Source organism: Gymnogyps californianus, chromosome 1 (genome assembly GCF_018139145.2).
Source record: "Gymnogyps californianus isolate 813 chromosome 1, ASM1813914v2, whole genome shotgun sequence".
Lineage (NCBI taxonomy): Eukaryota > Metazoa > Chordata > Aves > Accipitriformes > Cathartidae > Gymnogyps > Gymnogyps californianus.
This window is the reverse complement of record NC_059471.1, coordinates 31,743,829-31,771,140: the sequence shown is the minus strand read 5'-3', so window position 1 is coordinate 31,771,140 and position 27,312 is coordinate 31,743,829. Positions and strand designations below refer to the sequence as shown.

General features: G+C 43.2%; 1 protein-coding gene across 1 annotated transcript in view; it reads right to left on the bottom strand.

Moving 5' to 3' along the window:
- Window positions 1-27,312, bottom strand: part of LCP1 (lymphocyte cytosolic protein 1) — a 34,229-nt gene that overhangs the window by 1,766 nt on the left and 5,151 nt on the right. Inside the window, exons 2-15 of the mRNA XM_050896663.1 lie at window positions 22,139-22,229; window positions 19,561-19,712; window positions 18,660-18,789; window positions 17,228-17,360; window positions 16,574-16,655; window positions 13,839-14,004; window positions 10,509-10,651; window positions 8,338-8,433; window positions 7,614-7,809; window positions 4,602-4,680; window positions 4,289-4,403; window positions 3,313-3,446; window positions 2,173-2,296; window positions 1,153-1,277 (exon numbers count right to left, since the gene is read on the bottom strand). Of these exons, the coding sequence (XP_050752620.1) occupies window positions 1,153-1,277; window positions 2,173-2,296; window positions 3,313-3,446; window positions 4,289-4,403; window positions 4,602-4,680; window positions 7,614-7,809; window positions 8,338-8,433; window positions 10,509-10,651; window positions 13,839-14,004; window positions 16,574-16,655; window positions 17,228-17,360; window positions 18,660-18,789; window positions 19,561-19,712; window positions 22,139-22,205 (1,742 nt within the window). The 5' untranslated portion in view covers window positions 22,206-22,229. The remainder of the gene's footprint in view (window positions 1-1,152; window positions 1,278-2,172; window positions 2,297-3,312; window positions 3,447-4,288; window positions 4,404-4,601; window positions 4,681-7,613; window positions 7,810-8,337; window positions 8,434-10,508; window positions 10,652-13,838; window positions 14,005-16,573; window positions 16,656-17,227; window positions 17,361-18,659; window positions 18,790-19,560; window positions 19,713-22,138; window positions 22,230-27,312) is intronic.

Below are 27,312 nucleotides of genomic sequence, written 5' to 3'. Positions count from 1 at the left end.
ATTATCCTCACAACCAGCGATTCTGGTCTTGCTCCCCCTCAATCTCTGCGACTCAGTCTTTGCACATAAACAAATTCACAAGGATGGAAAGCAGAAGGCTGATGTCAGTGGAGATCAGTGTTGTTGGAAATCAACATTCAGGGACTTCTCTTCTGCTTGAGTCATACCCAGAATTTGCAAGCTGACCTTCCCATCTCCCTGCTCAGAGTGCACTGTTGCACGGCTAGTGGCTGTTCTCCAGTGGGTATGTCTCTTCTGTCCTTTTTTTTCATGAAAAAAGCTAGAAAATCCCAGGTTCTTCCCACTGCAGAGCACATACATTTGTGAAATTCTTCCCCAAATGCAGAGAAACATGTTGGGGGCGGGGGGGGAGGGGGAGAAAGGGAGGGGAAAAGAGGAAAACGTCAGCAGAGGGATGAAGAAATTAAGTATGGAGAGAAGCACACGTAGGATTGCAAGGAAAGAAAGAGAACAGATGGTAGGAAATGGAAGGGAAAAAGAACAGTGGGAAAAGTCTTTATAAAAATGATGGCAGCTCTGATTGCCTTACAGTCATCCTTTTCTCTTTTGTAGTTGCCACATAGCAAAGGAGAAGCTAAACTGATGGTTGGACCGGGAGGTGATCTCTATAACTCTGAAAGGAAAGGGAGATGCCCCCAGGATTGGCTCTCTGCTAGGAAATGGTTTGCACTCAGGAAAAAAAAAATCAATATCCATATCCATAAAACCAGTTTTTCAGGCATGAATCCTGTCCTCCCCCTTCTTTCTTAAATATGCCCTTGTTCCACCTGTATGTGACTGAAGAGGTATCATGACCTCTAATCACTGGTTTCCATGGCTCACTATTATTGGCACTGTTCCCTGATCTCTGAAAGAATTTTAAATTTAATAAGAGAAAATAGGAGCTTGTGAAGCCAAGTGATTTTGATCCCTTCAAGGGAATTATAAAGCAGGAACTATAACATTACACACTTCATTTCCATTGATAGTCTTTTTTACTGCCTAACTCCTAGCCTTCATGCTTCTAACTCTGGAGGTATTTCTCAGTTGAGGTTGTGCCAGATGAGAATGATAGCAGAGCAGTTTTCAAAGACAGAGTCAGGCAAGCCTGAGCACGTAACTCGTGTTAAGTGTCACTTGGCATGAACGTACTTAGCATTATTTAGTTTCTCCTCATCATTCAGGTCCTCTGTTTTCAAGAGGTCATATTTGATTGATCCTGGTTGAATGGCATCAATAAGATCCAGGACTGGCATGCTGGTGCTGATTTTGCTATCCTGCATAGATGAAAAATACAATTACATGCAAGAACAGGATGACAGATCTCCCACAAAGCCAGAGTCTAGGCTCAAGAGCAATGGACAGCTCAGTCAAATACCATTTAGATCTTCACAAAGGGCTGCTTAGCATCATTTTTCATCTAAGGCAGGCTAAGAACCCTTTCAAGGATTTTTTTTTCCCCAATGGATGAGACATAATGAAAGCAAAAGATGGGATGCTGGGCTAGTGAATTTGCTTCCTGTGGGGAGATGACACTGATACACGTCTACTGATGGGAGGTGCAAGGGGGACCACCTGTGTGACTCCTGAGCTCATTACGTGAAGTCTGATGTATCTGTCCTCACCTGGTGCAAACTGCTGATTTACATCCACTGAGTGTTCCCCAGCTTGGGAAGTGTCACAGATGCATTAGCAAAATTGGAAGCTCTCTGGAATTGGTCCGTCTCTGTGTTTATATGGTACCTTGCAAAATAGGGCAAGGTACCCCTGAATGGTACTACCAGATTATAAACGTATTTCTATTGTTCTTTTTAATACTGTCATTTGTAATTGCTGTTGTTTAATAATCAACAGCACAGCAGTTCTTTCTTAATTCCAGTCATCAGTCCTGGCTCCATACTTTGATTTCCTATGTCAAATTGGCATTCAAGGTGTTTCCTGTTATGTTTCTGTTACCTTTTGATAATAAAGCCCCTTGAATAAAATCTGTATATCTGAACATGCCTTCAAAAGGGAACGAAAAATAATCAAACTATGTAGTTAATTATATCATAATGTGGGGTGTGCATGTATATGCATATGTACGTCTATATACAGGCAACGTATATAACATACACACAAACACACTGAATAAGAGATTGTTAAGCAGGAACTTCTAACAAAAAACTATACCTTGAAACTGGAAATGGTTGAATCCTTCCCAGCTGCCGTCAGTGTTTCATTGACCCAGCTGACAATGATTTCATCATTGACCTTCTCTCCACCACCAATGTCTTCAAGGATATTCAGGGTGTACCTTAAGAGGGAAGCCAGGATACCTGCATTTGCTCAAAGTCTACTGTAACCTCAGAACCATCCTGTACATGCGCAACTTGACTGAGATCACCCCAACAGTCCTCTTAGACCTGATATTCCCCTGCTTTCCACACACTCACAGTGTATATGAATTATATTATAACATGATAATTAATCTAATGGGTCTAATTCATCCCCAATTCCCTAATCACTGTTTTGGAAGTGTCAAAAGTTTTTGATACTCAAAATTCCTAAAAGGTCCCTCTTGGTGGATCTCAGTGTAAATGACTCATTCTCATAGTGCTTAAAAAAATAATCACTGACTTTAAGGCCAGAAGGGAATTGTTATGCTCATCTAAGACTGACCTTCTGCATAAACACAAGCCTTGAATATTTTGCTTATATGTCAGCATACACCTTGGAAAGACATCCCAAATTGGTGGCAAGTAATCACCACATCCCTAGATTAATTACCTGCCTGATAAACCTATACCTTGCTTTATAGACTGAATTTAGTCTGTATTTGGTTCCTAACCACTGGGTCTTTTTACACCCAATTATGGAGCTCTTAATCAAACACACAAACACACACAGACAGAGAATTACATTAAAGCGGGGAGAGCTACTGAGTTGCATCCGCTTCAGGTAGCAGATTACAAAACTTCTGCATCGATTCCTCGTTTCCAGTACATTCTCCCCATTCCCTGATACAGAGACCTTTCAACTCCTTTTTCTCTCTTCCATGCAATGAACATTTATTCATGCTATACAGATAGTGACAATAGTAATCTTCTGCATGAGCTGACTGTAATGGCCTTGCCCACAAGATAATATGCTTCCTGATCGCATTCCTAAAGAGGAGTGAGCAAAAGGTTACTCTGTCTTTGCATATAAGTGCAAACAGACGAGTGAGAAAACTGTAGGCTGTAGAGCCTTCTCAGTGATAGCATCAGGAAGCTATTACAATGCAAACTGAGTATACCAAAACACTCTGAAGTTTGTGTCTGACTGCCATACCTTCTCATCAACTGCCAGATTAAGGCCAGCGTGAGCGTACGGTTTCCTTCATTCAGATCTTGCCCAGCGATGCCAACAAGAGAAAATTTGGCTTGATTCTTTCCCAGTTCCACTGCATAGTTGCAGTTTTCAAGCTGTTAATGACAGGGTCAATTAGTGCAGTTCAAAAATATAGAAAAAAAGAATACAAGACACTGTTACTTTAAATTCTTTGGATCGCTTAGCGCAGATCCTCCTGGGCAAACAGAAGCTTTGGGGCTCTGTGATAATACAGCTGTTTGACTACCAGCAGCCAGTTCCATCCCAAAAATACCATGGTAAACAGTTAACATAGAAGGAAATCTTATACTTCATCATCAGGGCCTGAAAAACAGATTACCCTGGAAAACACAAATCTGTGGCTCATGGGTACCTCCAGCATCATGGCATTGCACTGAGACAAAGGATTGGTGTCCCAGTCAATATTTTAGGTCAGTTAAACACTCTGGCCTAACTGGATGGAATTACTCATCCAGATAGCTGAGAGAAAGCTTTGTATTTAGCAGCAACTCTGTGATCGGTTCTTGAGGCATCTCGTCAAGAATGCTTATCATCATTGTCTTCATTTGATGTTGAGGGCAGTGATCCAGACAGCTGCAATTAAGCTGGTGCCATATGACTCATGGTGAAGATGCATTATAATTGGTGACTAAGACAGTAACAAAAGTGGTCTGCAAATACAGTTTTTAAGTATTGACACAAAAGGTGTCAAGTCTTTTTACTTTACAAATATTGTTCACCTGTCAACAGTGTCAGTGAATCAAATGTATGTTTCTTTTTCAGGATGAAAAATTATTCACTGACTAGACAAAAAATCATTTAATGTGCTGTACTTGGGACTTGAGAGCAACACGAGTGCCCACATTGCTGTTCGAAATGATATAGACAACCTTTGAGGATAAGGCATTGATACTGGAGCTATTCCAGCTTTTTGTACCTTCTTCATGTTGCCACCCAGTTTAGGATATGGTGGTTTGTTCACTCTGTTCCAGTCTACTGGCACTTTGATCTTTTCATAGAGCTGGAAGATAACCAAGGCATCTGACAGGTCACTGAAAACAATAAAAAAGATATATCATTGTCCAAAGAACAGAGGAAAGGAACCCAACTAAACTATTAGTAGAGGTAACTTAGTTTCCTAAAAAAAAAAAGAAGCATATATTCTTAAAGGGTCCAAAAGTTTTTATGTTTTTGTAAACAATTTGCTGGCTTTATTTATCATCTGAAGCAAGTGTAATACCCCCTCTTACCTATATAAGTGATTTACACGTGGATTAACACCCAGGGAGTTCATCCAGTTCCTGAACGTCCTCTCTTCCCTCGTCTCACCTAAAACAACACATACATCAATCAACAGGCCTGCAAAATGCAATACTCCAGTAAAATAAGTGTCTTGTGATGAAACCATAACTCAGAATTTACAGTGCACTGAACCATAAACAGAAGGAGACACTGGTTGACATGTGAAGTAAGAAAGCACGGTGCAGCACGTAATATTTTTTCAAGCCCTATATATTATAGTATTTAGGCAGATTGGCCTTGAAATCATAGAATCATAGAATCATAGAATCATAGAATGGTTTGGGTTGGAAGGGGCCTTAAAGATCATCTAGTTCCAACCCCCCTGCCATGGGCAGGGACACTGTCCACTAGACCAGGTTGCTCAAAGCCCCATCCAGCCTGGCCTTGAACACTTCCAGGGATGGGGCATCCACAACCTCTCTGGGCAACCTGTGCCAGTGTCTCACCACCCTCGTAGTAAAGAATTTCTTGATATCTAATCTAAATCTACCCTCTTTCAGTTTAAAGCCATCACCCCTTGTCCTATCACTACATGCCCTTGTAAAAAGTCCCTCTCCAGCTTTCTTGTAGGCCCCTTTAGGTACTGGAAGGCTGCTAGAAGGTCTCCCTGGAGCCTTCTCTTCTCCAGGTTGAACAACCTCAAGTCTCTCAGCCTGTCTTCATAGGAGAGGTTCTCCAGCCCTCTGATCATCTTCGTGGCCTTCCTCTGGACCCACTCCAACACGTCCATGTCCTTCTTATGTTGGGGGCCCCAGAGCTGGATGCAGTACTCCAGGTGGGGTCTCATGAGAGCAGAGTAGAGGGGGAGAATCACCTCCCTTGACCTGCTGGTCGAGCTTCTTTTGATGCAGCCCAGGATACGGTTGGCTTTCTGGGCTGCAAGCACACATTGCCGGGTTGTGTTGAGCTTCTCATCAACCAACACCCCCAAGTCCTTCTCCTCAGGGCTGCTCTCAATCCATTCTCCGCCCAGTCTGTATTTGTGCTTGGGATTGCACCGACCCATGTGCAGGACCTTGCACTTGGCCTTGTTGAACTTCATGCTGTTCACACGGGCCCACTGCTCAAGCCTGTCAAGGTCCCTCTGGATGGCATCCCTTCCCTCCAGCATGTTGACCGCACCACACAGCTTGCTGTCATCGGCAAACTTGCTGAGGGTGCACTCACTGTCCATGTCACCGACAAAGATGTTAAACAGCACTGGTCCCAATATCGACCCCTGAGGAATGCCACTTGTCACTGCTTTCCACTTGGACGTCGAGCCATTGACTGCAACCCTTTGAGTGCGACCATCCAGCCAATTCCTTATCCACCAAGTGGTCCATCCATCAAATCCATGCCTCTCCAATTTAGAGACAAGGATGTTGTGCAGGACAGTGTCAAATGCTTTGCACATGTCCAGGTAGATGACGTCAGTTGCTCTTCCCTTGTCCACCAACGCTGTAACCTTGTCGTAGAAGGCCACCAAATTTGTCAGGCATGATTTGCCCTTAGTGAAGCCATGTTGGCTGTCACCAGTCACCTCCTTATGTTCCATGTGCCTTAGCATAGTTTCCAGGAGGATCCGCTCCATGACTCCAGCTGGTTATTGACATAGAGAGTGACACCCCCTCCACGTCTCCCCTGCTTGTCCTTCCTAAAGAGCCTGTATCCTTTCATGCCAACACTCCAGTCATAGGCGCCATCCCACCACGTCTCCGTGGTGCCAATAAGATCATAGCCCTGCAGGCGTGCGCATTCCTCTAACTCCTCTTGTTTATTCCCCATGCTACATGTGTTTGCATAGAGGCATTTAAGTTAGGCCCCCAATGAAGCTGACTTAGTGGCTGGAGTCCAGGCTCTCCAGGCTCCGGGCATCTATTGCTGGCATTGGCATCAAACTGATAGGAGTGGGATGGATTGAGGTTCCCATCCCCTGGCAACTTTAGTTTAAAGCCCTCTTCACCAGCTTGGCAAACCTACGATTGAAGATGCTCATCCCCTTCTCTGACAGATGGACCCCATCAGCCCCCAGTAGACCAGGTTTCTCAAAGCGAGTCCCATGGTCTAAGTAGCCAAACCCCTGGCTGTGGCACCAGTCCCGTAACCATTTGTTGATTCACCAGATTCGACTGGCCCTGCCAAACCCCTTTCCTTTGACTGGTAGGATTGGGGAAAAAACTACCTGCGCTCCAGAGTCCCTTACCACTGCTCCCAGGGCTCTGTAATCCTTCTTGATACTCCTCAGACTGCTCCTGGCTGTATCACTGGTGCCCAAGTGACACAACAGCAGCGGATAATAGTCAGTGGACTGTACGAGGCTTGGTAGTCTCTCGGTGACATCCCTGATACGAGCCCCCGGTAAGCAGCACACCTCTCTACAGAGTACGTCAGGTCAGCAGATGGGTGCTGCCGTGCCTCTCAGAAGAGAGTCGCCTACTACCATCACCTGTCGCCTTTTCTTAGTTGCGCTGGTTGTTACAGGGAGCAGATCGGGCTGCCTTCAAGAATTCAAGAACAGCCTGAGCCCTAGCATGAACAGTTTCCCTATGAGGCTGAGAAAGAAGGACCTGAAGCTCAGCAAATGATCCATACAACGGTGGTCCTGACCCCAACCCAGAGCAAGCAGGCAACAGGTTTATGCAAGATCTGATTTTTAAATTATATTCTCAATTAAGGGAATGCCAGATCAACTCTAATTTCAACTAACAAGCATGCTCAATAGTCCGTACTGGTTCAGACATCCCACAAACATTTTTGTCTTTTAACATGTGCTATCCACAAAACAGACCCCCAAAATACCAGAAGCTACATGCAGGTAAAGAGCAGCCTCCCTTTCTCAAGGCTGCCTGTGTTAATGGTGCAGTGAATATATGTCTAAAGGACATAAGGTTAGGTTAACATATCATCAACTCAGAGCTGGAGACACTGTGGAGTCACTGTGTGAGACCAGAAACATCCTTTATTTGCATTTTCCTTACCTTCAATAGAGCTCCAGTCAATGTCCTGGTTCTCTGGCTTATGCAGGGCAGGGTATTTGTTGAACAAGTTGGCGATGAAGGCCAAATTTAGCTTTGGGTTCCCCCGGACGACGTCGGTGGCCGTGACGAACTGCCGGCAGCCCAGCCGCTCTGCCTGCTGCAGCATGCACTCTGCTCGCTGGACATCGTCCTTCTCCTGCGCCGGCAGAAAACGGGGCCATCAGCCTCAGCCCACCGCCTGGCACTGCACGCAATACCCACTCAAGGTCTCCGCATGTGGAGCTAGGTGTGGGACTGTTAAAGCAGGTCTTTGTTGGATTTATAGCTGTTTCCTTTCCCACTTCTACTAACAGCAGGTCTGTGTTTTCAAAGGGGCTTTAGCTACAATCCAGCCATCTCACTATACTGCTTTTACAGTTATATTCCGTATAAAAGGGGATGATTTGATGAAATTCCCAAATAAATGTATTTAAATATACTTGTTACATGTTAGTTGTTTATCAGTGTGGTTCAATGGTTGTTGAACTTTCAGCGATAACATCCAATGAAAGGCAAAACACATCATTTAATTCTTTGAAAGCTTTGATTTCTGAAATACAAGATCATGTTGCAATGCTAAAAAGAGTTTGCTTGTTCTGGCATTCCAGTGCAACTCTGTGTTGGCCAGCAATGCAAGTAACAGCCAGAAAATATTGGCATTTACTCTAAACTTGTCTCATCTTACCCTTAATCCTGACATGTCAATAGTAATAGCCGGAATGCCTTCTTCATCTCCCTTGGGGGCAACTTGGTTCAGCAAATGGTAATAAGCTCTTGAGTCCTGTGACAGACAGAGAAATTAAAGGGAGGAAAAATTACATCTAAAGCTCAGGTTTTGCATGCCAGTGCTCCTGTGAACAACGTGCCTGCATGCTTCGTTTTTATTACATCAGTCGTTGGGCTACGTTATTAAATTAATTAAGCTGGAAGCACTTAGCAATTCCTACTTTATGCTGTATTTGCCAGATCTATTTCTTCCCTAAGCCAATATATATATGCTGGAGAATGCTCAACACACGAGACAAAATGCTGTGTGTTGCACTTAGAAAAAGGACAGCAACAACAAAGAGATACTAGAATTGACTTAATCTGAACATTAAATTAGAGATAAGAAAATGCATACCTTTATAATGCTGTAGAAGTCAGGCTGCGGAGCATTTAATAAAAGAAAATGCAGAAGGAGAAAGCAGATGTTTAAAGCAGATTTCAAAGCAACGCTGGAACAGTTATGGAAGAGAAAGCATAGTTTTCAAGGACAAAAGTTAAAACCGGCAACAGTATCAGCATTTTTCAGGCAAAAGGGCAGGAACAAGACAAAGATTTAACATGTTGTGTCTTTAATCTTTTGTGAAATGTAATGTTGCTTCCATGTGTGTAAAATATTAATCGCACTTCAGAAATAACTCAAAGAACTGAAAATAAAGCTACATGTTAGTGTCTAGGGACTTGACTAACTAACCCAGCTAATACTCTTCAAAATATAAAGCTGATTACCTGAATTATTTTAAATCTTATACATCTGCATTGCTACCCACCATATCTAGAAAGTGGTTATTTATAACAGAAGTGAGGTGGGGAGACACACTTAATTAGAGAATGGCTGTAAAGGCTGAAGTCTTGGCCTCTGAGAGGTAAACGTGCGCCTTATTTTCCAACTGTAAATACGGTAAGTGTGATTTATCTTTCAACTGCAGATAGGATTTAATCAGTTGCATTATAGTCCTCTCAGCCAGCCTACAGAAGGATGGGAAAGACTCCACTCCCCTCCCTTTCCATGTATATTCTCCAGTCACCTCCTCCAGTGAACCAAAAATCTGTTACAATAAAAATTGTATTGTTGAATGTGACTCTCAGACTCTCCTGTTGCCTTCCCTGGTGTTTTTTTCTGTATGTATGTCAAGTAGGTCACGGTAAAAGACTTCTCATGCTTCAGTCCCTGGTGAAGCCTACAACCAGGCATCTCTGGAGCAAGGCTTTTCCCATGCTATGCGGGGAGCGGGCAGGTCAGGTCGTGGCTCGTGAGGTCAGTGTGCCGGCCAGCCCCTGGCTTTCCTGGAAGCCAGCTCAGACACCCTCCCTGATATACCCCCTATAGCCCTGGGACGGTGGCTGAGCCTCACACTGTAGTAGTGTCTGAAACTCATCAGTGTGCACCACTGAGGTTCAAATACATGTGTCTAGGATGAATGAAGGTCCTACAGAGAAAGCTCTGCTGAAATCTGCACCCACAAGCCCATGAAGTCCCAAGTATGTGAAATATGCTGCACGGACTAGAGACTCATCCTTGCAAGTACCTCTGCATCTAGCTATATTATTTTGAATAGTCTCACTGAATTAAAACTTGCAGGTAAGTGCATGCAGGGTTATAGCAAAGTTGGGACAGAGGAGAACATAACCGAGGTGCTGTACTGAAGGAAAGATCAAGTGGGGGAATTGGAAGAGCCCCATCCTCTTCCCTTACACCTAGTTACATGTCTGGGTAAGGTCCAGCCTTTTCCAAACCAAAGCCAGGTCAAGAGGCATTTAAGGACATTTAAGAAGGAGGACAGCAATAGAGGCAGGGAACTGAAAATGCAGCAGTAGAGTCCGTATGCCGTGTCCAGAGCCAGCAGTCATTCCTTTCGCAGACATTTGGTGTGCTGGGGCTGGCAGTGATGACTGGGAGGTCGGGAGGAGGAGGAATACTACTGAGCGGAAAGGTAAACCCCACTAAAATGATTTTATGTACCCAGCTCCATGTGTTCGGCAGAGCAGTCTCAGCTGCTTGGATTGTTTCAGTGCACAATCCCTGTTTGGAGGACAGGGATTTGGGTGTGGAGCTGCTGTTTTGCTGTTGTTGGTCAGTGTTTCTCATACCTTGATGTCTGAGCTGAAGTTATTGACTTTGTTGCATCCTGCATTCTCCAGGTGATAGTTTGCCCACCTCAGCAGCAGTTCCTCTGGAGACAACTTCATCAGATCCTCCAGGCTCTCTCCTTCTCTCAGAAGAGCGATCAAGGCTAAGCAGGGAAAAAAGAAAAAAATAATGAAGTTGTGAATACTTGTAGAGGAGAATGTATAACTATTTTCTCTCTTACACATTTTGCTACCCTAGTTTCTAACAGTGAGTGATGAAAGTGTTGCCAAAATTCAAGCTGGGTTAGCATGACACAGGACATAAACTGAAAAAGGATCTCTTCAATAAAATGAGGACAAGGCTGTTTGTTAGTTGTGGATCTAGTAGTGGGTCATTTGGAAATGCAAGACAATTTCAGTGTGGTCTAAGAACTACCTGATTTCCTTGCCTCAGATCTTAATGAAAAGATGATCATAGAATCATAGAATCATAGAATAGTTTGGGTTGGAAGGGACCTTTAAAGGTCATCTAGTCCAACCCCCCCTGCAGTGAGCAGGGATATCTTCAACTAGATCAGGTTGCTCAGAGCCCTGTCCAACCTGGCCTTGAATGTTTCCAGGGATGGGGCATCTACCACCTCTCTGGGCAACCTGTTCCAGTGTTTCACAACCCTCATTGTAAAAAATTTTTTCCTTATACCTAGTCGAAATCTACCCTCTTTCAGTTTAAAACCATTACCCCTTGTCCTATCGCAACAGGCCCTGCTCAAAAGTTTGTCCCCATCTTTCTTATATGCCCCCTTTAAGTACTGAAAGGCTGCAATAAGGTCTCCCTGGAGCCTTCTCTTCTGCAGGCTGAACAACCCCAACTCTCTCAGCCTTTCTCCATAGGAGAGGTGCTCTAGCCCTCTGATCATTTTTGTGGCCCTCCTCTGGGCCCGCTCCAACAGGTCCATGTCTTTCTTGTGCTGAGGGCTCCAGAGCTGGACGCAGTGATGTTGAGCACAGGGGCAAGATGGGAATGAAAAAATGAACACAGACTTTCTGCAGCTTAGATGAAAGAAATCTCAGTGACCTTCACACTGAAACTGGATCCATACAGGTATTCTGAAGAACTTGCACATGACTTCATGGGCTCATGGGCCAGTAGGGTTAACTCATCTGTTAATTGGAGAAGATAGATACCCTATTTATGAAGAAAAATTAACATAGTAGTTATGCTCATAAAAGGAAGAAGAGGCAGGAGAGAAGGATCGATCCTTGCAACTGCAGGATGTTCAGCTGACCTCTGGAGCATGAAAGGCTTTAGAGCACGTTTTGAAAAGAACAACTGATAACATGGAAACTAATTGTTAATGTGATAAAAAGGGAGAGTGTGTCACACTACTGTGATCTCCTTCTGATATCTTTTGTCATTCCTTGAAAGAAATATGGATTTGCTACATAAAGGAGACAGTGGAGACCTACTATATCTGGAGTTCCATAGATAATTTGATATAGGGTGCTATGGGGTTAAACTGAACCAGAAGGGGATAACAGAAGCATTTGAAAGTAGACAGTGGATTTTATGAAGAGAACAATGTTAACACTGAGAGAAGCAGGCTGGAAGAAGGATTCTTGTGGAGTTAATCATGGATTGATTTTTGGATTAATGTTTTCATTTTTTTTGCATCAATTATCTTGGCACAAATACTAGCAATCTGCTAAAAATTTGATGATGATATTCACTAGGTGACATAGTCAATACAGAGGACGATCAGGAAATCAGAAAGAACTAGATGACAGTAATAAAAATGGAATGTAATTTAATAGTGCCATGTTCAAAGACATTCACTAGGGAATTAATATGAATAAATGCTATTAGCTAAAAGCTTATACGAACAGAGGATGAGAACAACTTGAGTGTATTAGATGTCTTCTGAGCTACTCTGAGCCACCATGTGATATGACCAGGGGAAAACCAAACATGATTTTAGTGCATCCCAGGTATTTCCCATAGAGGTTGTATTACTGCCTTGATACCATGTGCTCATGAGAGCTCATTGGAAATACAGTGTCCCATATTCAAGAAAGGGGAATTTCACCTGGAACAGCTGCAGAGAAGGGCTATCAGGGAAAGAGAGAACCTGAAAAGAAATCAAAATTATCTTAGCTTGTCTACCCTGACAAACTGAAGTCTGAGATGAGAAGTGAAGGAGAAAATACCAGAAAGGGAAAAATAGCTATTAAGCAGGGTAAGGCTACCTACAAAGGAACGGGAACTGGGAACTCTGGAAATTGGTGGCTCTGGCTATGAAAGGGATAGAAATGTGCAAGGGGTGAAGCAATGAAAGTAACACTTGCATGGTAACTGGAGGAAAGAAGTGTTACTGGTGGTTGAGCGGACTATCCAGAGGTGCAGGGAACAAAGCAGCAAGATGAGGTGCCATGTGGGCTGCATGTACACACCCACAGCCTCACATTGAGGCTATTTCACGGAGAATTTTGGCATTGGTGAGACACATTTGGAGTGCTGTGTCCAGTTTGGAGCTCCCCAGTACAAGAGAGACATTGACAAACTGCAGCGAGTTTTAGTAGAGGGAGATCAAGATGGTTGGGCTAGAGTACGTGATATATGAGAAGAGGATGAGAAAACTGGTTTTGTTTAGCCTGGAAGGAGGTGTGAGAGGGGAACAAGTATTGTCTTCAACAATTATAGAGGGGCCAGAGCTGTATTTTCCCAGTATGCACAGCAAAAGGATGAGAAGTTAGAGTCACAAGGTGCAGGATGGGAAATTCCAACTAGATATAAGAAAAAAAAATTCACAGCAAGAGTGGTTGGGCTCTGGAACAGGCTGCCCAGAGAGCACTGGGAAAGGCCTTGCACAACCTCATCTAACCTTGAGACTGCTGCTGCTGTAAGTGGGTAGTTGGATGGCTGAGCCAGATGATGACCTCCAGGGTGGACCTCCAGAGGTTGCTTCCAGCCTAAATTATTCTGTGATTCTATAATTCTGATTTCACAAAGAAAGAGATGTTTGGCAATCAAAAGCAAGAAAAGAGCAAAGCTTCCTGAATGCAGTGTAGCATTTCCTTATCCCAGATTTAGTGCCAAAGCACCAATATATCTGGGTGTAGACCATCATTCCTGACCCAATGAGCATGAAATTGGCTCTGCACATGCAAGCCTACACACAGCCTTGGACTTTGGAGTGCTGGAACTTGTGAAGAGCAAGGGAAATTAGAGCAGTCAAGAAGACAGGCAACAAATACTTGAAGAAAAAATTGAATTAAGATTTTTTTTTTAAAAGAGCTTTATCCTAAAGACTGTTCAGTGATAACAGTAGAGCACTGAAACAGAGCCATACATACCTTCGTTCCTGCTGATCTCTATGTCAGCAAAGAGTCCAATTTTGATGACTTGCCATAAAAGACCCAAAACCAGGTAAGGTTTCCCTTCTTTTAAGTCTTCAGCTCCAATGTTAACAACATGGCACCCAATGGCTGAAGCAGAGTTCAGGGCCAGGTTCAGATTTTCCTAGGGAAAGAAGAGAACTTCCGAATGATGCAGTAACTGGAGAGCTGAGGATACAGGAAGGGAGCACAGCCAAAACTAGTGAAATCTGTGAGCAGCTTCACTGTGAATGCATTTACGTACATAGAATCATAGAATAGTTTCGGCTGGAAGGGACCTTTAAAGGTCATCTAGTCCAACCCCCCCTGCAGTGAGCAGGGATATCTTCAACTAGACCAGGTTGCTCAGAGCCCTGTCCAACCTGACCTTGAATGTTTCCAGGGATGGGGCATCTACCACCTCTCTGGGCAACCTGTTCCAGTGTTTCACCACCCTCATTCTAAAAAATGTCTTCCTTATATCTAGTCGAAATCTACCCTCTTTCAGTTTAAACTGTTACCCTCTCCTTGTCCTATCGCAACAGGCCCTGCTAAAAAGTTTGTCCCCATCTTTCTTATAGCTCCTTTATGTATTGAAAGGCTGCAATAAGGTCTCCCTGGAGCCTTCTCTTCTCCAGGCTGAACAACCCCAACTCTCTCAGCCTTTCTCCATAGGAGAGGTGCTCCAGCCCTCTGATCGTTTTTGTGGCCCTCCTCTGGACCCGCTCCAACAGGTCCATGTCTTTCTTGTGCTGAGGGCTCCAGAGCTGGACACAGCACTCCAGGTGGGGTCTCATGAGAGCGGAGTAGAGGGGAAGAATCACCTCCCTCGACATGCTGGCCATGCTTCTTTTGATGCAGCCCAGGATACATGTCTGACCACAGGGAGCAAGGGAACGCAGAATCTCCTGGGATTACAGGTAAATTCTGGGTCCCAACATGAACATGGAAAGGACCTCTTTGGCAAAGGTGAAAGACACCATGTCACAAGGCATTGGAGCTCAGAGCATACGCCTGCATTCACAGTGATGTCCTGGCTCAATCCTGGTTATCAAAGCCAAGCTCTCCCAATAGCTAATACACAAGCACATGTTCAAGTGCAGACTTAGCTTCAGCATGGGGCAAGCTCTCCTCCGCGCAGTCTTGCACACATGGAGGAACGAGGGAGCTACAACCCAATCGACCCGCAGATATTCCAGGCTCGGCTCTCCCTAAGTACTATGCAAAAGCTGTAACACCTAAGATGATACAAATAAGTTGCTAGCTGGCAACGTATACAAAAAGCACACGGTCATAGGAATCAGTATGAATAAACCTGTTGAGTTTTTAACCTTGCAGTTCGGCGAAGGTCAGAACTGGTCAAGCCTGGGTATTTTCTTTTTGAACTTTGGAGGACGGACTCCTGGTTTGGGAGTGTTCAGTGGAAGCAGAGGGATTCTGTGATTCACAGTGAGGACCAGAAAGAAACTGATGTTTCAGGAATGTTATGTTCCTTCGCCACTTCCTTCCCATTTAAAACAAAGGGTATAAGAAAATCTGACCCACAGGTCTGCACTATTCGAAAAGGTGGCTTTGTAAACAGAGGGCAAGTAAAGCAGGCAAAGAAGCCTGGAAAATAGAATTTATCACACAGACTCGCAATTTTTCACATGAATTTCATCACTGCTGGCATGACAGAGAGATTTGATTAGATACAAAATGCAGAGAGAGATATAGTGTAAATTCTCATAAGCTAGAAAAATTGGAGCATTTCAAATTAATTACCTTTTCTCCACCAGACAGCTGTAAAAGGGTTAAGTTAAAGTGGAAGCTATATTGATCAAACCATGTCTATGTGTGACAGGGATTGATCTGAGCTGCATCACTAAGCTATGCTGCTGACCAAAGCGATTAGAACTGAAAAATGTGGTATACAGCATAAAAATCCAATTTAATGGCTTCTGAGCTTACTTGAGCCTAGCTAATGTTCCATCAAATCAGAGTAGCTGAGGGCTAAACTGGGTTAGGTTCATATCTATTCCATATATCTATTTATATTCTGTAGCCAGATACATAGATGCTGTTCATATAAAAATATCTCTCTACATACTGCTGTGTGAGAAACACAATAAACTTTAAATAGGTGAAAAATAGCTTTTTTGTCCAATTTTTAATTCATATACATGTGCACATAATAGAAATAAAGAAGGGATTCAATATTCAAGGTGAAATAGCACGGATTGTAAAAGGCAGGCAAAGGCTATGGCCCCATCTCAGGCATGTTGCACACCATGGTACTTCCTGGATCACAGTTAGTATTTTGGTGAGGACATCAAACTGCAACAGTTCAAGTCCATGGCCATGCCTGTGTGACCTTGGATGTGGAGTTCAGCCTTCTGAGAGCTACTCCAACTGGAACTGGTCACCGTATTACCTAGTTGCTCTTGCATTTGTATGGCATCTACCACAAAGGTATCTAAAGCTTTGAACTGGTAAACATTATACACTGGGTTAAGTGCAAATACAAACACAGTTTGTTTAGTCAGATTGCTCATATGTTTGGAAAGAAACAGAAATATAACTCTTTATGTTTTTATGACATGGACCTGAGCATCTCACTTTGCCACAAACAACTTTGCCTGATTGTGTTGGGCAGGACCATGGTATCTCCAGCCTTTGCTGTAGGTGATTATATCAAAGCATCCTAAGGGGAAAAACAAAGAATCTTGTTGTACCTGTATTGTGAAGGGCGTGAGTTTCTTTTTGTTGATTGTTCTCTCATCAATGGTATCTGGCACTGAAAAGTTGATCATCTTACTGGAAATAAAAGAAAAAACAAGAAATACACTACTAGCTATGTGTGCACAAAATACAGATATTGCTTTTGTCACTATGCTGTAGGAGAGTTACTGAACAAATATAGATACTCAGCCTCTGTTTTTACACGTACACACACAGGCACACATGCAATACTCGAGCAATTCTTTTGGGTCACATGCAGATTGTACTACAGGTGGGAGACCAAGAATGCCACAAGGTGAAGTTGTGCGAGAAGTTTATTGGGCAGAAAATTTCTGTGAAAGCACTGACTATCTTGTGCTGCTTCGTGTGAACCCCAAAAGTCCTTGGACAAAAATAAAACCAAGTAACTCCTCAAATTTCACTGACTCTTATTGCAAGGGTCCAGAGGCAAGGAAAAACTCTCATTTAACATGAAAGAAGCTTTATATTTTTAAAGATAAAAGAAGCAAAAAACCTAGCATTATTAAGGCCCTGAATCTGCAAAGATTCATGAGCTTAATGTAAAGTCAGCAGCTTCCATTTAAGCAGAGACATGAGTTTCTGCAGACTCATGGTTCCCATTTGTGAGAAAGATAGGTATTATTTACCAAAGCACTATGCCATCACCGACCGCCTGGAAGAGGTCATCTGTTTCTGGATTCATTGGGACCACGTGCTTACAGTCAGGGTCCTTCTCAAGGGCTTTATTAATCCAGTTGACAAAGGCATACTTTTCTTCCTCTGTGGACACAACATCAAATCCATCAGTTTGCTGTGCAATACCTCTGCCGTCATTTTACTTACAAAGGCAGAACTCCTGGGGGAGAAGACTCTCCCACCAGTGTGACTCATCAACAAACCCCTACAAGGGAAGAAGGCTCTGAGGAGACAGGCAAATGAGCTGAAGACAGCAATGGGCTTGAGCTGGTTAATACTCCTTCCATACTCCTTCCCACTGACTGGGGTTGCCCGGTGTCATGAGGGCAGGCATATTATAGAGACTGGTAATGAAGTTCACGTGATTGTACTGTATGCTGCAGTTGCTATGCTCTGCTAAGCATAATTGGTACTTGCACCATAATTTGAATGCATTGCTGTACCACTCTGCTAAATCGAAATCCCACGTAACATCAAATAAGTTCAAATAACTGAATTCTGTATGGTACATTACACTCTCCACATGTGGAATATCTAGAAGAGCCTGGCCAGGATTGGACTCTGACAAGGAGCATTCAGAGGGTAATGGGCAAATGTTCCCTATAGTCCAACAGGGCTGTAACATAGCTATCCTGTAGCAGCAGCAGCTCACACTGCCCCCAGTAGCTCAGAGAAGGTGTCCTCTGTGCTCAGGTGGGTGGAGACCTTGGAAGCATCCTCCGCTCTCCTGGAGAGAGTCAATTCCCCACCCTTGCCCTTGGAGAAGACAGCCAAGGGTAGGACCTCCTCCCTGTGGAGCTGCTTCAGAGTGGGCTGTGCCCAGGAGGCAGCAGAAGCAACCATGGCTGCCCCAAACTTTCAGCTTGGAGAAACAGGCTGGGAGAAGAGGCCTGACGGGGTCATCCCCTCTTCAGAAAAAGGTCAGGAACCATTTGGTTACAGGTGAGTTTACAGAGAGACTACCAGACTAGTGGTAAAACGTACAAGGAAGTGGGTTAGCAACAGCGGGGAACCCGTGCCTTGCCTCACTGGTGAGCAGGGACAGCAATGGGCCGGTCTTTGTGCTGCTGCAGCCATGCTGGGAGGCTGCTCTCCAGCAGAGCTGCAATGCATTTAAGGTAAGGGAAGCTAAGCCGCCTGGAGCTTCCTCCCGTAGCCACAGCTCTGTCTGTCCCAGTAAACCGGCTCACACTATTTTTGACAAAGACCCTGTTCCAGTGCTTTGTCACCTTCACAACTCTTTGCCTTGCACCAGCCTCACCTGAACAGCCGCCAAAGCTCACCGAGGCCAGAGCACCTGGGTTTGCACTGAGATAACGTGCAGAAGATCTCCAAGGGCACGCTTGTTCCTAGTTGCTATCGGTGTAGGACAGCTGTACCTACCTGAGTAAGAGTGTTGTGTGCCAGCACTGGACTGCTCGGACGTCCCACCGATAGCACAGATCCCCTCCTTTTTGTTGATTTGTTTTCGGAATGACTTAGCAACATCATCACTCTTCAGGTTTTGGAAAATCTTTCAAGCACAAGAGATAATTTTAAGATTTTGGAGAATTAAACCAAGCTAAAACAGTGAGCTCTTGGGCCAGGAGACACATCCTCTCTGCTTCATACATAGGGAAGCACAGCTTGTGTATTATTCAGTGGATTTCTGTGTAAAATCTGCGTATTTGCTGTGGTAGAACAGGATCATACACAACTTTTATGTTTTCAAAGCAGAGAACAAAGATCAGCTAAGTAACAGAAATGTATATGGTATGAAACCACGGAGCTAAACTGTGCAGGAGGAGGGCCTTTAACAGTTTTGGTTTGAAAAAAGGACAAGTAAAAATCTGTTTCTCCATCCCAAAGGAAATTCCACTATTTTAGCATTTGCTTTTCTCCCAGTTCAGACCAGAAAAAGAAGCAGCTTTTTTAATAGAAAAAAATGTCCCATAAAGTTTTCAGTTTCAATCTGCTGAAATTTTTCATAACCATCTAGCCAGAACAGTGAACTGGTGAACATCTTTTTGCAACTTATAACTGAAAAACTTTATCCCGTCGCATCAACCAAACTGAAAGATATTAAGTCTATTCAATACGCAGCTACATTCATGTAACTTGTCCCAGTTAATTGCAGGATTTCTAGTTCGGTTACCTCCTGCTCTCATCTTTTCCAGCGAGGGGACTCCTTGGATTAACTAGGTGCCCATGAGACCCTGTGCTTGTGCCTCTGCTGTGCCCTGGGGATCACCTTGAGCATCCCGCCTGGCATCTTACTTACTGAAATAAATAACATCTTACTTACTGAAATAAATTCATCAAAACTGATCCTGCCATCCCCCGTGGTTGTCAAACTCTGAATGAGTTCTCTGGCTTTGTATCCTGGGAGAGGAAGATTGGCTGCCTTCAACACGTCTGTTAAATCATTGGCGTGGATGAAGCCGTTCCCACTGATATCTGCAAAGATTAAAGCAAACATTTAGATTCTACATCAGCCCAATGAAATTTTATGCACACAAAGGCTGTTGTTTTTATTTTACCTGGGGAAGGGTACATTATATATAAAGATTTGTTATCCTGAAATCCAATATTTTCAACCACTGTGGTGTCATTAAAACCCAAGAAAAAATTACAATCACCATTTAACAAACAAAAACTCACAGTGATGAATTTATATGTTTTAGACATATAGTAATAACTTAACAAAGCTAGATTTAGATGGATATAATTGACTTTCCAAGGTTTACATGTAGACGAACATGTGATTTATAGAAGGAGTATCCTGGCTACAGAACAGCTAAAGAAAATGGAGTTGATGCAATACAGAGTTACACCTTACACGTGCATATATTCACAGACATAACTTGTGATTTTGGCCTGTTTTCTGTATCTAGTATCATCAGAAGTCATGAGTTTAGAGGCTTGGAACTGCATATGGTCATCCTTAAAATAAAAACTTGGGTGTTTCTCTGCGATGGCACTAACATGGATAGTCCTGCTGAGCCTGTTGAAAGATCCAGGGTAGGATTTTATAAGAAGATGTCCTGGTTTCGGCTGGGACAGAGTTAACTTTCTTTTTAGTAGCTGGTACAGTGCTGTGTTTTGGATTTAGTGTGAGAATGATGTTGATAACACTCCGATGTTTTAGTTGTTGCTAAGCAGCGCTTATCTTAAGCCAAGGACTTTTTAGTTTCCCATGCTCTGCCAGCAAGCAGGTGTGCAAGAAGCTGGGAGGGAGCACAGCCGGGGCAGCTGACCTGAACTAGCCAAAGCGGTATTCCATACCATGGAACGTCATGCCCAGTATATAAACAGGGGGGAGTTGGCCGGGCGGGGCGGATCGTGGCTCGGGAACTAACTGGGCATCGGTCGGCAGGTGGTGAGCAATTGCATTGTGCATCACTGGTGGGGTTTTTTTGTTTGTTTGGTTTTTTCCCTTCCTCCCCCTCCTTTTTTGTTATATTCCTTTTCATTACTATTATTATTATTATATTTCATTATTACTATTGTTAGTATTATATTTTACTTTAGTTATTAAACTGTTCTTATCTCAACCCATGAGTTTTACTTTTTTTTTTCCCCTCTTTCCTCCTCCTCACCCCACTGGGAGGGGGAAGGGGGAAGCGGCTGCGTGGTGCTTAGTTGCTGACTGGGGTTAAACCACGACAGAAGATCATCAATACAGGTTAAATAGTCCTTTCTTGTCCACCAGTTTGTGAAAATCTCCACAGATAAAAAAGGAAACTGAATCTATTGTCTGGAGAGTTTCTGTTAAAACACTATGGTTATGTACATGGTTATATATATATATAGTTATATATGGTTGTATATTTATATTTGTTTTTTATATATCTGTGTGTTTCTTGTTCTGCAGGGTCTTTTACCCCAGCCCAGAGGCCAAGGTGACTTCAAAGAAGCGTGTGCCGATTTCCTGCGTGGTAAGTTGCAATGTGAGTCACTTGTTGCATGCTGCAAAAAGGCACTCAGCTCTCAGCATCAGTAGCACAGATTAATACAGATTGCAAAGAGCATCCTATCCATTTCTGAAGTCATACAACAAAAGGATCTGGACTTGGAGAGGGAAATGTCTGGGAGAGGAACGAGAGCTTCCTTCCAGCACTTGCCTTGTCAGCGCATCAGGTGTACGGGGCACACACAGTGACCAGATGTTTAAGATTGCCAGCCTGGACTACTGTGTGCTCAGAAATCAAACAACGATCACCTGAAGCAGCAAGGACAACTGATTAACACATAATCCAGAGAGGCTGACAGATCTGCTAATAAAAGTTAAGTGAGCTGTGAGAAGCACAAGGACCTTTTCTTAGAATTCGGGTAGACAGTGATGGGTGTGCATGACTTTAAAGGAGACAAATCAGATGAGACCTTTAAAGGCTTGGAAAGGAAACACACACTTTAAAAATATACAGGGCTTGAAAGGTCATAGTAAAGGGATTACAAATTTTGTAGCCATTTGCACATTTGTCCTCTCCATACTCTTCCTCCCCAGAGGGAGTACTCAATTTAACTTAAAATAAAAACTTTTTGCCTTCCAAATAATTTGTCAGGAATAAACAATATTCTTAGGAAACCACTTGGGAGTATTTCCAACATGGTTGTCTGTACAGCTTTTGAGGTTATTTCATAAACCCTGCTGCTCATTGCCCTGCCATCTCTCTCCGATAAGAGGCCATTGCTCTGCACCATGCTAATGTGGTTTCATCTAGGAGGCCTGCAGTGGCAGGAAAAGGACTTTCTGTGCTTTCCGTGACACAGCAGATCAGCGCTGGAGTAAGCTCCATTTCCTCACGGCTGGTCAGTACATGAGAAAAGAGCTTGCTGCGGCTTCACACTTCTGCAGCGTATTTCCTGTTTGCTGTACTCACCGACTTTGCCAAAAGCCTCTCGTAGCTCTGCCACCTCCTCCTCCGAGAAGTGTGCTGTTGCTGCCATTTCTTATTTCTCCAAGTGGCAGGTCTGCAAGAAGAAAGCACTTGTTTTTATTTGGTGACTTTTGGGGTTTGTAATCATGATGAAAAAGAGGAGTTTTCACTTGAATTTTCAAAGTCTTGGAGCAGCTCCCCATAGCTGAAAACCCAGTTCTTCTCTGCATCCCGAAATCAAGTGAAGGGGTAAAATCCTGCGTACATGAGACACAAATCCGTGTCCCTCCTGTTGTTTTGCCAGGCCCTGCTCAAAATCCCAACAGTTTTACTTATACTAATTTCATTGGAATGAAATCCTATCTCTGCTAACTTTTGTTTCTCATGGAGAAAGCGGACAAAATTGTGCTGGTTCTTGTTATTTCCCCTTTGGAAACACAATTCACCACGTGCTTCTTCAGCATCGCTGGCAGAGAAGCGGCAGCCCTGTCGGCTCCCGGGGCTCTGGGTTGGAGCCAGAGCCCCGGGGGACATTTGCACCGCCTACCTTTGGGTACCTAATGAGGAGGCTGGTCACCCTTACGGGGTGGATGGATGGAGAGAAGCTCCTTCACAAGGTGTTCAGAGCACCAGGTCGGGCTTCCCAGAGGGCTACTTCTCTTCCTGGCTATGGGGAGAGTTTACGGACTTCCCCTGCAAGGTACCTAAGTTAGTGCCTGAGGCTGGGTGGCACTTTAGGAATGGGTGGCTGGAAGGAGTTTTCCTGCCCTTCCTCTCATCAAAGATATAAACCAGGAGGAAGGATTAGACTTTCCCTTTTTAGGCACCTTTCTTAATAATCAGAAAGAGAAAGTTTACTTCCGTTTGTCACATCATTTAATACACTGCCAGAAGATGCACATTATACCCCTCTGCTTTTTCATGCACCTACTGTCCCTTGCATCTATTCATGAGGCAACTGTTCAGGAGACAGACTATCTATTATTCTATATTTGTGAGAATGACTCTAGTGTCGTATGTCTCTTTAAGTATTAATTAACGAAGCAACTATTTAAATAGAATAGAATGGAAACCTGAGCTGATCCTGGAAAGTGGTTGCTGTAGCTACAGTGTTCAAATGAGGAAAAAAAAAAATCTGAAATATCTCATTCCCAGACTAAAACCAACAGTGCATCCTGGAGGCTTGGATTCCAAACTTTATGGAAAGATATACAGGGATAATTTTAAAAATTACAGATTTGCTGTAGCCCTCTACAAACACACAGAGTTGTGTACAGCCTATCTGGGCTTCAGATTTAATGCTTTCCTGAACTCACGCATTGATTCCTTGTATCTGTGAGAACCACTATTGACATGGCTTTGAAATAGCCCAACGGCAATCTCATGTGCTTGGCTTTTTGTCTGCTGTCTCCCTGTAGTATCATGCACCCTTTATTTGCCTCATCACTGTGATTTTAGGGTGAGGAAAGCTTCCAGAGAAAAATCTGTTCATTCACTCCAATCTTCATAAGTAGAGAAATGCAGCATAATCCATAATGCAGTCACTCTTGGAGTAGGAGAACCCATGTGCAGTTTTCAGCACAACAGAGCTGGTGATTGCTACTGAAATACTAGTATAATATTAAAAGTGGTTCTAACCACCATACTTTCAAGGATTACCTGTAAAAATCCCTGTGATCCACTAGCAATGATGTGGGTTATGTATACTAGGGTGAAATTAGATCCATAGCCTTCCTCCTTCATCCTGGTATCTTTCCTGCCTCTGATTCCTCACTACCAGTCTTTTTCTGTTGCATGCTGTGTGTTTTTGCAACATGTGGATTACCTAAAATGCACCTGGACACATGAAAATCTTACACTATCAGCAAGAAAATCCATGTTCCACTGCAAGATCATCCCTTCCAGTCCAGTCACTTGATCAAGCGATATAGTTTGTGAAACAACTTTTAATAGCATTAAGACTGTTCTAGAGCTTAACAGATAAGAAACACCACAGGTTGTTGCCTATAACATTACTTTTGCAAAGAGTTTTACAACCTTGAGAAAAAATTATCACCAACATAAAATGGACTTTTCTTGATTGCATAAGAAGTTGTGGCCTCTGATCAGTAACTAACTGATCTGTTAAAAACAGAGAATCCTATTAATAGCACATATGTTTACATTTGTGGGCATTTATACTAATAATACATAATAGGATGAAGGGCTTTGCTGTAATGAACCCTTCTGACATCTTTTTTAGGTCAATATTATCCGCTCTGTTGTAAAGGTGGCTACACTTAGCTGAGAAATCAGATGAATCTCTGCACTGAGCGCGAGAACTGGTCCTCGATCACCCAAGGAGTAGTTGTACTCGGGCGATAGAGGTATTGTCACTGCCAGCTCCAACACACAACTGAGTTTCTTCTGCATTTTCATCCCCTTAGTATCTCTTGATTTCAGCTCCAGCATCTAACATCACCTGGTATCGCTGACTAAAAACCCGCTCTCTGTTTCAGCAGTGGTGAAATTCGGACAGGCACCCTCTGTCAGCCAGCCCTATGTTGCCATCTGCACAGCTCTTTTGGCAGGTGAAATGCATCGTAACCCATCATCTCTCTGACGAGTTGACACTGGTGCCCATTGCAGTACATCTGCCATCCATACCAGCAAGAAAATCCCTTTATAGCCACCACCTCTACACAGTTTCAGGGTTACCTCTAGTCCTGGTTTTGGCAAGGGACTGCAATAAAGGCAGGGAAAGAGTTGAAAGTCTTTGCTGCAGGTCTTCTAGGCTCACCTGCAGCCAGAAGACCTCTGCAAAGTGCATGAAAGCCCTCAAATTTACACTCAATTAATCAAATCAGAATTTTCAGATTGAAGGTTTCAGAGTTATTAAAAATTAAAAATCGCTGTCATTTTTTAAATTGTTCAAGTAGTAAAAACAAAACATAGGGAAATCAAGAGAGTAAAAGTCCACAGCTCTAGCAACACACAGCAAAAAGGAGCAAATCCACTTTCAAAAAGCTACTTTTCAGTATATAAACTGCTTATTTTGCTTAGATCATTGAAAGTAAATGATGGTATTTAGGTACACAGAAATGTAAAATGCTTCTGGAAATGGTGGGGGAGGTCAGGCCCAATATTTTCTTTCTGATTTTATCAGCCAAGAGCAGAGTCATTTGCTTCTAGGGGTCAAACACTTCCAGCACTTCACCATCCTCAATGCAAACTGAAAATACCTTGGGCATCCCATCAAGAGGGCATCCAACAACCCTGGGTGAATGGTCCACTTACTGATAATCCACAAGGCATTGTAAGCATACGGTGCACTGCTCTGCTCCAAACCATTTGCAAAATCAGTATGACAAGACAGATGCAGAGAAAAAAATGCAGAGGATGGTATAACAGCAAAGGAGAATACGTGGAGATGATGGGCAATATGAACAAGTTGAAACAGCTTCTTTGAAGGGAATAACTGTTGAGGAGTCGAGGAAGGAGCAAAGGGAAAATCAGCTGATGAGAACCAGGTGATGGCTTTGAGCACAGAGATGTACGGCAAGAAGCAAAGAGAAAAGCTGGGCAGGGGGGAGGCATGGCAAGAGGGAGGGCAGTTTGAGAAGGAACGAATGCAAACAGCTTAGCTATCAGCACAAATGAGATTTTGAACGTCAGCAGCAGCTGGGAGGAAGGATTTTGAACTTGGCATGATCGAAGATCAGTGAAAGAACTGAAGTTCCTTAGAGAGAACAAGATGAAAGTCAGCACATGCTCGGATGTGGAGGCAGGACGCTGAGGAGGGGAAGACAGCTCCACGGGTCAGAGCAAGAAAGACAGTGGAACTGCCAACAAGAAAGAAATGGAAGGTAATAAAAATTCAGAAGGAAAATAAAACACTCCTTGAGACAGACTGAGCTTCAGATGGCATCAGGACATCCGGATTACACATTGCCTGGAAGTGACACTTCGTTCTTGTTTGCCAAACAGCATAAACCCGCTATTGCAAAAGCAAAAATAAAGTTGTGCAAATACACTCCTTCTTCCCCAGAAGACTGCTGAGTTACAGGTTAATGTAAAAAAGGGAAAATGGTCTCACCTAAGCTGCTGAGAATCGTAAAAAACTGATATCAAAAGAGCCTCTACTAAGCGCTCCCTTTCCTGCCGTCATTTCCAAACCAATACATTACAGCCATGCTGTAAAGCCTCCTTTTATTTGACCTTATACTCAGAAGAACCTGCTATCACACTGATGTTTTAAGAGATCTAATAACAAACTATTTTCAGTCTGGAATATAAAGGAAGAACTAAAATAATCTCAAACCTGAATGTTACTGCTAAATTGAAATACAGTGATATTGATGTTCTTTCATCTCTTTCGATTTTGAAGCCATAGTCTGAGAAGCTGCCTGGTTATGTATTACTTGGCAAAGTACGCACCCACCATGCAATATAAATAATAAATGGCAAAGCCATTAAAACATAAAGGTTTCCAAGACTTGTATTAAATGGTTACCTTGTTTCGTATTTTCCTCCACTTCTCTGCTGTTTAAGCTTTATTGCAAGCAAGGCAATGAAAACCTTGAAGATGTGAAACCGCACTTTAGAGCCAGACATAAAGTTGCACCTTTCCCCAAAGCAAAAAAGGAAATTTCATGGGGCAACATTACATTTCACAAATGCATATTTAAGTCGTCAGGAATGACTTAACTGTGAATTTGGTGCCAAGAAAGTTGAATAAATTACTAATATTTACTCACTTTCTGCCATCAGGGCTTTATTTTGTTAATGCACTAGTACTTTGCTAATAATACGATAACCCCTCTAGCTGTTGGAGAGTGATCAGATAAAGGATTGCATGTGTGTTCCCTGTCATATATAAATTTCGCTATTTCTTCTGCTATCTTCTCTTCAAACTTGTTTATTTTTTCTGAAAGTGATGAAACAAGAGGCACTCGCTGTTGCAAAACATAGCTGTTAGAGTTGCATGGGGCAGCGTAAGACTGTGTCCCCCTCCGCACACAAAACCCTGCCTTTTACTTTATCAGAGCTCCAGTTCCTTTTCTTTTCTCTTTCTTGTCTCATCCACAAATTCAATTTCCAAATGTCCGGCTTTCCGTAAGGGTTGGGGAATACTTCCCCAGCTCTTTTCTGCATTAGCCTTTCCTTCCTAGCTAATATCAAAAAGGCACCACCAGCAG